The sequence below is a fragment of the Cebus imitator genome, unplaced genomic scaffold (genome assembly GCF_001604975.1).
Source record: "Cebus imitator isolate Cc_AM_T3 unplaced genomic scaffold, Cebus_imitator-1.0 Scaffold281, whole genome shotgun sequence".
Classification (NCBI taxonomy): Eukaryota; Metazoa; Chordata; class Mammalia; order Primates; family Cebidae; genus Cebus; species Cebus imitator.
The window spans coordinates 2815888-2826320 of NW_016107596.1; the positions used below are offsets into that span (position 1 = coordinate 2815888).

At 40.0% G+C, this 10433-nt stretch overlaps 1 protein-coding gene and 1 pseudogene across 1 annotated transcript in view; both read right to left on the reverse strand.

Moving 5' to 3' along the window:
• The window catches only part of FANCD2 (FA complementation group D2), a 65735-nt gene extending 55333 nt beyond the window's left edge, over window positions 1–10402 (reverse strand). The window contains 9 exon segments of the mRNA XM_037728855.1: window positions 595–719; window positions 1098–1176; window positions 3498–3550; window positions 5070–5130; window positions 5514–5617; window positions 5779–5846; window positions 6708–6848; window positions 8270–8366; window positions 10206–10402. Coding sequence (XP_037584783.1) covers window positions 595–719; window positions 1098–1176; window positions 3498–3550; window positions 5070–5130; window positions 5514–5617; window positions 5779–5846; window positions 6708–6848; window positions 8270–8333 — 695 coding nt within the window. The 5' untranslated portion in view covers window positions 8334–8366; window positions 10206–10402.
• LOC119467363 lies at window positions 1928–2027 on the reverse strand (annotated as a pseudogene).
• Window positions 10403–10433: the final 31 nt, after the last annotated feature.

Genomic DNA, 10433 nt, shown 5'->3' on the forward strand with positions numbered 1-10433 from the left:
AAAAAAAAAAGTTTAAAAAAAAAAAAGTATTACAAATTGAATTTTAAAAAATACTTCCAGTATAATAAAAAGTTGCATTAAGATAGAAGCTTTATTATCTAGGGATACTATTCTCCCCTTCTTAAATACTGCCCTACGAATTACTATTTTTCAAATGAATGACAGTAAGCAATGGGTCTCAGCAAGGAGTCTGATGCAGGGCTGTGCATTACAATGAATCATCTAGGAACCCAAAGAATGTAGATGTTTAATAGGCTCCACAGATGATTTTAATGTGCAGCGAGGATTAAGGACCCCCTGAAGAACATGTTAATGGAACTAAGAGATCATGGTCAGCTTCTCCACTGGCCAAATTTAGATACCCAATCCCAAGCCAGGCTTCATTCTCATAACAGGTATACCATTTAAAAGAAAATACATGGATCTATTCAAATATATACTTTTTTTTTCTTTTTAAGTCAAATTAAGACTCATGAAGGTAGGTATCATCCTCTTTTTAGATATAAGACACCACATTACTACTGCTCTTTGCATATTACAGTGATAAAGCTCCCAGTCGAGCCTCGCTTAGATGATGACAGAGTGCTTATCCACCTGAGTTCTTTTCCCACATCAGCGTGCTGGAAATCCCCTAGGATCTCAGGTAGGCTGGTGATGATGTCATGCTGCAGGTACTCTGGAGCAACAGTGATCAGCTGCATGATCTTGGTGGTGAGGTCCTGCAGTTAGAGGACACTATTAGAACTGCAGCACATTACCCAGAATAGACAAAGACTATCTATTTGTGAAATGCAGAACTGAAATTATCTGAGAAATAAATAATAAACACAGTTGTCTCTGGACTTTGTAAAAGAATCTTTCCAAATTTTTATTTAATAAATAATATCTACTGTTCATATTTAAATAAACGTTTCTGATGAAATTTAAAGGGTGAAAGATCTATAATTCCCAAATTATGAAAATTGGAAAAAGCTAATGGATAGATGGAAAAGTATGAATTTTCTGTTTAGAAAGAGAAAAAAAGAAGCATACAACTTCCAAAAGTTTTATTAGATACAAGTTTTATTAAATTCAAGAGATAAAGTCCATAAGCCTACCTTGCCATCAACTACTCTGTCAAGCCATTTTAGTTGACTGACAATGAGTCGAGGTATGTTGATTTCTTCACTGTTCTTGCTGAAGTGATAGGAAGAGAGGACAAGAAACTTAGCCTTTCTGGCCAATATTAACAGCAAGCATTAATACTACACAAAATGTTTTAGCATTCAATTAACATTTACTGAATACCTACTATGCATCTGGCACTGTGCTAGACACACAAGTGATACCCAATACACAGGAGATATATGCTTATGTATGTTGAGAAAGATGTCTAGAGGACACACTAAATATTAACACTGAATCTGCTAAAAATACAAAAAATTAGCTGGGTGTAGTGGCATGCACCTGCAATCCTAGCTACCAGGGAGGCTGAGGCAGGAGAACCACTTGAACCCAGGAGGTGGAGGTTGCAGTGAGCCAAGATCGTACCACTGCACTACTGCCTGGGTAACAGAACTCTGTTTCAAAATAAACAAATAAAACTTCAAATTTATTATTACTTGTATACAGGACCCTGAAAAAATTAAAAAGGAGAACACAGAAATGAGTATAATCCTGTCAAGCCAGAAATGTACACTATTAATATGCATATGTATATGTGTGCATCTTCCTTTTCTTAACAAAATACTAGACTGAATTATTAATAGCAAAAACTGCAATTACTTTTGCACCAACCTAATATAAATGCTATATGTAACCTGGGTTTTTTTCAATTAATGTATGATATTAACTAGTTCTTTTTACAGTTATTAATGTGCACATGATATTTCAATTTTTTGAACATCTCAATTATTCACATTTCTTTATTTTAAACAGTAATCTTTTAAAATAAAAGGAATTCTTCACAAATTTGGGTGTCACCCTTGCAAAGGGGCCATGCTTATCTCTGTATTGTTCCAATTTTAGTGTATGTGCTGTCAAAGCAAGCATTAAACTAATGTTATTTCATTTTCATTCAGTTATTATCTTAGAATAAATCACGAGACATAACATTAGGATTAAAGGGTATGCAAAATCTAAGGTTTTTCACACATAACAATCTTTTGCTCTTAGAAATCGATGCCTGAACTAATTTATATGCTCACTAGCAATGTACGAGCATGCCTATTCACTACACTCAACAAGGAAACCATTTGAGAGTAGGAAAAAATGCATTAATTTTACTGTTTAATATTTTATTTAATATTTCCTATATATTTTTTTCTTTTTAGACAGAGTTTCGCTCTTGTTACCCAGGCTGGAGTGTAATGGCGTGATCTCGGCTCACCACAACCTCCGCCTCCTGGGTTCAGGCAATTCTCCTGCCTTGGCCTCCTGAGTAGCTGGGATTACAGGCACGCGCCACCATGCCCAGCTAATTTTTTGTAGTTTTAGTAGAGACGGGTTTCACCATGTTGACTAGGATGGTCTCGATATCTCGACCTCGTGATCCATCCGCTTCGGCTTCCCAAAGTCCTGGGATTACAGGCGTGAGCCACCGCGCCCAGTCAATATTTACTATTTTAATACAGTGTTTTAAATTTGTGCCTTTGATTGCTAACAAAATTGAACTTTTAAAATATTTGATGTTCTTGTATTTCTTCTTGGTAAACTATTCATGACCTTTGTCTACTTTTCTATTAGGCTGTTCATTTTCTTCCTAACGAAGTAATTAAAAAGAAACAGGTAGGGCCACATCCCAGCACTTTGAGAGGCTGAGGCGGGTGGATCACTTGAGCCTAGAAGTTTTGAGACCAGCTTGGGCAACATAGCAAAACCTCATCTCTACCAAAAAACCACGAAAACTAGCCAGACCTGGTGGTACTACTCACCTGTACTCACAGGCACACAGGGGGCTAAGGCGGAAGGATCACTTAAGCCTGGGAGGTTGAGGCTGCAGTGAGCTACAATTCATGGCCCTCCAGCCTGGGCGACGGGGTGAGACCCTGTCTCAATATACACTACAAAATTTAAAAGGTAAGGAAAAGTATTCAGAGAATACCTGATTCCAGCCAACTGTCCTTCTATTAGGGATTATCATAAGCAATAGATACTTAAAAAAAAAATTTGTTTTTAAATAGAGACAAGGTCTCACTACATTGCCCAGGCTGGTCTTGAATTCCTGGACTCAAGCAATCCGCCTGCCTCAGCTTCCCTATAACCCCTCAGTTGGGATTATAGGTGTGAGCCATCAAACCTGGCCAATAGTTACTTTTAACCATAATCCTATTTATTTTTACAAAGTCATATTAACAGATGAAACTTCAAAGACACTCCAGTAAAATTTTAATAGTCACTTAAAAAGCATCATGATAACTATGACTTTCAGAGAAACCAACAGTCTTCAGAGTAACCTTTTCAGAGAGAAGCTTAAGTACACCAGGGTACTTTGAACATTCCATAACAACTCCACTTACTTGTCAAAAAAATATTCTGGCAACTTCTCAAATAAGGCTTTGATAATGGCAGGCTAAAAAAGAAGATATAGGGAGTTAGGAGATGATCTCAAAATACACAATAGAAATGTATAATCTCAGTTATTTGAAAGGCTGAGGCACAAGAATCACTTGAACTTCAGGGAGGCAGAGGTTGCAGTGAGCAGATATCACACCACCGTGCTCTAGCCTGGGTGACAGGAAACCCTGAGTTTAAAAAAAAAAAAAAGAGAGAGAGAGAGAAATGTATAATTCTCTCTCCAGCTAGAGCTCCTGGAGGAAACACTTTGCTAAAGTTCATACCCTATTAAAAGGCTATCCACATGAGTATCGTCTTTATTTTTAGAATATGCTATTGGAATACAAAGACTTAATTTGTCTTCTGAAAAACTGAAAATGATTATCAAGGCAAAGTTAAAATAAGCAGATAATCAAAATATTATTAAATATGATAACTGTTAATCCATGAAATGCAGGCTTTAAATGATTATTAAGTAGGTTGCAAGGGGAGCTCTCCAGAGAAACAAGGGAGCTCTTAGACTTTAGAAAACTAAATTATAGTCAAGATTTCCAAAGAAAAGAAAGAGTTTAAGAGTGTGAAAAGATTAACAGTAGGGGAAAAGAGAAGAAGAAAAATGGAGAATGGAGTAGAGGAAAATTTTTTGCTCTACATACATTTGTATAACTTGAGATATTTAAATCATATTAATGTATTATCTACTTAATATATTAAAAGAGGGCTGGGTGTGATGGCTCACCGCTGTAATCTTAACACTTGGGGAGGCCAAGGTGGGTGGATCACAAGGTCAGGAGTTCGAGACCAGCTTTGTCAACATGGTGAAAGCCCATCTCTACTGAAAACACAAAAATTAGCAGGGCATGGTGGTGCGCGCCTGTAGTCTCAGCTACTTGAGAAGCTGAGGCAGGAGAATCGCCTGAACCTGTGAGGTGGAGGTTGTAGTGAGCTGAGATTGCACCTGGTGACAGAGTAAGACTCTGTCTCAAAACAACAAAAATTAGCTGGGTCTCAAAACAACAAAAATTACTTGGGAAGTTGAGGCAGGAGAATCGCTTGAACCCAGGAGGTGGTGGTGGCAGTGAGCCGAGATCACACCACTGCACCCCAGCCTGGGCAACAAAGGGAGACTCCGTCTCAAAATATTAATAATAATAAAATAAAAAGAGAGAAGAGGAAGAATAAAAGCACAAAAATTAAGTTACATAAGCATCTAAAAAGCTAAATGAGGGATGATGTAGATATGAATATAATAAAGATTACCAGGTACTCAGAGTACACAGGATGTAACTTTAAGAACAGGAATCAGATGCTAAGGGAATAAATGGGACCACCAGGTGCATTAGGCTAATAAGCACAATTTTAAAACATAGACATTGCTCTACCAAACCCATCACAGCAACAGGGCTGTGGTGAAGCTGTTACAAACCCAAATTCCCCAATTAACCCTACTCTATCCTGTGTTCCCACCATTTAGACTTGAGCATACACCACAAACCTCATCCATCAAATGTTCACAGAAAAAGCAACAGTCTCACCTGTAATATGTCAATCCCCAGAAGCAGTTTGATGAGGCTCTTAGAATAAGATGCACCCATACTGTAAAAGAGACATGTTTTCTACTTTGTTTTCCTTGTTTTAATGCTTTTATCATCTTTTCTCAATAAAATTGGTTAAATACATAATCTTTAAAGAGGATCTACCCTGTTAGACAGGAAATACAGAAGTGAGCAGATGGCCCTTAACAAGGGAGAGGTAGGGATTTGAAATTCTGTCAACACAGGTGAGACACATTCTAGAAAATACTGATTTTTAGCCTCATGACCACAAACTTAGGAATTTTGAAGTTAGGTTTAAACTCTTAGGAAAAAAGAGCTTACACCAAAAATGAAATTTGAAACAACTGCATTCTCCCTCCCCATCCCCATGCGGTTAGCTTAAAAGATTGAATTTCAGCAAGATTCCATGCCTCCTTTCCACACCTGGCTTCCTCATCCTGCAGACGTTCACAAGATAAAAGGCAGTTCCTAAAACTGTCTTCATCCTCAATGTAAGACTCCAGGCCATTAACAAATTCTTCTATTATCTTAATAAGGAGATTTAAAAAACACAAAAGAATAAAATTTTTAGTTTAATATTCGCTGTTAAAAATCATTCTAGCCCATTCTACTTTATACCAGTGCCTTTAAATTCCAAATTCCAGAGTTATGCTGCCACAAGCAAAAATATCAGGGGGAAAATACATACTTTGGGATAGGAAGGGTGTCTCCTCAGGGTCTGAAAGAGCTTCTTTTGAAAAGCTATTTGATCCACAGCTATGCAGAAAAAAGAAGAGCTGGTTACCAGTCTCCTACCATAGTTTTCCTTCTCTAAAAACCCAAGTTTCTTGCCTGATGAAACCAATAAAAATATTTTCAACCTAATTTGAGAGCCAAATCTTCTAAACCCACATAAAAGACTTAGCTTTGATAGCAGATGGCCACTAAATGTTCTAAAAAAGACCTGCCATAACCTTAGCAAGATAGAATAATCTATTCCCCCAAAACAAAATCTTATATGGCTTTATACATTTTCTTCTGAAATTATTCTGACACTGATATAGTTGCTTTCTGGATATTTATTTTTTCTAAAGAAAACACACAAAAAAAACCAGTATGTAACATTTTTCTTATAAAAGGATTAGAAATGCTTTACCTAACATGCAATAATGAGGACCGAAGACTGCACCATTTTCTTTTTGAGGTGGAGTCTTGCTCTGTTGCCCAGGCTGCAGTGCAGTAGCATGATCTCGTCTCACTGCAACCTCCGCCTCCCAGGTTCAAGCAATTCTCCTGCCTCAGTCTCCTGAGTAGTTGGGACTACAGATACATGCTGCCATGCCCAGCTAATTTTTCGTATTTTAGTAGAGATGGGGTTTCACCATGTTGCCCAGGCTGGTTGCAAACTCTTGAGCTCAGGCAATCCGCCCGCCTTGGCCTCCCAAAGTGCTGGGATTACGGATGTGAGCCACTGTGCCCAGCCTGACTGTACCATTTTCTAAAAAGCAATTCATCTTTGTCTCAAGATAGATGGTCCTCTGATTTCTAATCTTCACTGCCTCTCTATCTAGAAAACCCATGATTCAGTCCTAAGCTCTTTCATTAAACCCAGAGAATAAACTGAGATTAAAATATTACCTAGCTGATTCTGACTCTCTCCGGTTTTAAGAATAATTCCTGATGTCTTAAGAAGGTTTACAAAGATGCTGTCATTTTCTTCAACTTCATTAAGAACCTGAGATTTCTTTGTCTTCTTGGGAAGTGGTTGGTTCCTGGTTTCTGAAAACAGACAAAATTTTCAAGAATATGGCAAATAGTAAAGGAAAAATTAAAACATAAACCCAGGCCGGACGTGGTGGCTCACGCCTGTTATCCCAGCACTTTGGAAGGCTGAAGAAGGCGGATCACCTGAGGTCTGGAGTTCGACACCAGCCTGACCAACATGAAGAAACCCCGTCTCTACTAAAAACACAAAATTAGCCCGACATGGTGGCTCATGTCTATAATCCTAGTTACTCAGGAGGCTGAGGCCGGAGAATCGCTTGAACCCGGGAGGCGGAGGTTGCAGTAAGCCAAGATCATGCCATTGCACTCTAACCTGGGCAACAGAATAAGACTCCGTCTCAAAACAACAACAACAAGAATGATATAATGGACTTTGGGAATTCAAGAGAAAGGCTGGGAGGTAGGTGAGGGATTAAAAAACTACACATTGGGTACACTACACACTGCTCAGGTAATGGGTACACCAAAATTTCAGAAATCACCACTAAAGAACTTATTCATGTAACCAAACACAACCTGTTCCCTAAAAACCTAGTAAAATAAAAACAAACAAAAACCAAGTTAGAATTGCTTTAATAGAGTAGATGAGCGCAATAAATGAACTATCAACCCCCTGCCCGCCCTCCCCCCGCTCCCTTTATGAGACACGGTCTCACTCGCTCACTCTGTCGCCTAGGCTGGAGTACAGTGGTGCTACTGTGACTCACTGCAGCTTCAACCTCCTGAGCTCAAGTGATCCTTCTGCTTCAGCCTCCTCAGTAGCTGGGACCACAGTAGGACTACAGATGCGTACCACCACGCCCAGCTAATTAAAAAATTTTTTTTGTAGAGATAGAGTCTTGCTGTGTTACCCAGGCTGGTCTTGAACTCCTAGCTTTAAGGGATTCTCTCACCTCAGTGCCTTAAAGTGCTTGGATTACAGGTGTGAGCAACTGCTCCCAGCCATCAACTCCTTTTATCTGGACATTAACCATTTCTCATATGGGCAGTGTGCATTGTTTCTTTGCCTCTGGTGTGCTTGCTTTGATACATCTTTCCTTTATACATCACTATCATAGCATGTGTCAAGGTCATAATTTTTTTTTCAAGAGGAAGGAAGTTCATAAAGTTTTTTAAGGGTAGAGACTATGTCTTTGTGTCTTAACACCTAAATTATGTATAGCAGAAAGTCTATAACAGTAATTCCTCTTACAGATGTGGAGACTGAGGCCCAGAGGCTGTGGAGATGCTCAAAGTTATATGCAGAATTCGAGGCAAAAACTCAATCCCAAATCTTATATTTCTCCCTTAATTTTATGTGCTCTATCCATTACACTTTGAATATTCTCAGCACTTTGAAAGCAGAAACTTTCTATCTCTTTAAATGCCTCACACATTGCTACAGGAAATAAAGCAACAAATGACTAGATACTTACTGGAGGCATCTTCTGTCGGGCTCTCTTTATCCTCAGATTTTGACAGTCTTCTTTTGGAAACCATTTTGACCAATGTCTTCTGCAATTAAATTACTTCCTAGAGCAAAATCAGGGAACGGAAGTTACCCTCTAGAAGCTAAATTCTGAGAAGTTAAAGGTATCGTTCAAAGAAAATTCCTCTATCCAAAAATCAGAGGGGCTCACATCTTCATACTAATGCTATCTAAATCCAGGTGCTAAGCAAATTTCAACTCCTATATCTGGCCAATACTACCTTCCTTTCAAGGTTTATTTTGTTTATTAGTTTCCTCTTAGGCAGACTACTTCACTGTTGCTGAAGGATAAAACATATAGCTCTCCATCTGAGATTCAAGACCCTTCATTATCTATCCCCAGTCTACCAGTCCTTTTTTTTTTTAAAAAAAAAAAGATGGGGTTTCACCATGTTGGTCAGGATGGTCTTGAACTCCCGACCTCAGGTGATCCGCCCACCTTGGCCTCCAAAGTGCTTGGATTACAGGTGTGAGCCACCACGCCCAGCCACCTACCTGTCCTTTTAACTCATTACTTCAATATTACATGTCAGGAACTGTGCTAGGTGTTGGAATTACAACTGTGAACAACTAGACAGACATATCTGTCCTCAGGGAGTTTACAGATAGTAACAAATAGCCTTAATGTACTGAACTACGGTTATGTAAGCGCTATAAAAGTAGTTCTGTGAGGGATTACTAGGAAATTTAGACTAGTTGCTAGAAGGGGTGGTAAAGAGAAGCAAGGACATTTCTTAGGGACAATCTCCCTGAAGAAGTAATTTTTTTTTTTTTTAAGTAGAGACAGGGTTTCACCATGTGGGCCAGGTTGGTCTCAAACTCTTGACTTCAAGTGATCCACCCACCTCAGCCTCCCCAAGTGCTGGGATTACAGACGTGAGCCATCGTGCCTGACCTGACGAAGTGATTTTTAAGCAGGGACTTGAGGGCTGACAAGAGTCAGCCAGTAGAAGAGGCATGAGAAGAAGAGTCCAGGCAATAAATACTCATACTGAAACAAGGAGATGTGGGGTTAGAAATGAGACAGAGGTAGGGGAGTGCCTGAACCACATGACCTTTTAGTTTATCTTGTAAATCAGAACCTTCCTGGTCTCAGTGCCTTTGCACAAAGGTGTTTATCTGAAGTGCTCTTATTTGCCTGGAAATTCCTACTCAGACTTAAACATTCAATCAAATGTCACCTTCCTTGAAGTGTTCCTCCTCTCCCTAAGGGCGTTTGCTATTGCAGCTTCCTTGTTCCACAGGGTATATCTAGGAGCCCTTACCTCACACTAGACCGGGGCTCTTTGAGAGCAGGAACACAGTCTCACTCACTGTCCCTAATGCCCAGCATACTTACATGCGTAAAGAAAATTTCTGAGAATATTCAGAGTGAGAAGAGCTGACAGGGAAGGGGAAATGCTAAAAGCTAACAAAAACTGTTTCAAGTACTTTATATTTAATAATTCGTTTATTTCCCACAAAATTTTTTGAGGGGGGTATCATTACTCTTCTCTTCGTCAGTGGCAGAACTGGGATTCTAACTCAGGCAGTCTGGCTCCAGCACCCGCGCTCTTCACCAGCTATTCTTACTCTTAATGATAATATTGACGTATAATAATGGTTAACACTTACGAGGTACCGGGCACTGTGCTAAGCTTTTTATTTATCGCCGCCACGGCTAATACTGATAACCATTATCAGCCATCTTGCAGATGGAAAAACTAAGGCAAGTCAGGACGTCCGGCTTCGAGGCACCCGGCCTTAACACATGTGATACCATGAGGCTTCCAGAGAAGCCCAGCAGATGGGAGTTGAGGCCGACCGCCTGGACTGGTTCATCTGGAAGGGTGTGAGGGTAAAAGACTTTCTCGTTTCTTCATGTGAACGACGCAGAGAGGTACCTGTAGGAATTATCCCATCTTAGAGCAGATGAGGAAGCCGAGGTTCCGGGCGCGGAGCCCCAGAGGAGAACGCCGACCGCGGCCCGGGCTTAGAGATTAGGCCGCAGAGGAGCGGGACCTCGAGAGACTACGACCACTGCCCCACTTACCCACCGAGAAGCTGTCGCCGCTTGTCGTTTTCGACTTTCCCGCCAAGCCCGACGCCGCTCTGACGCCACCGAGGGGCGC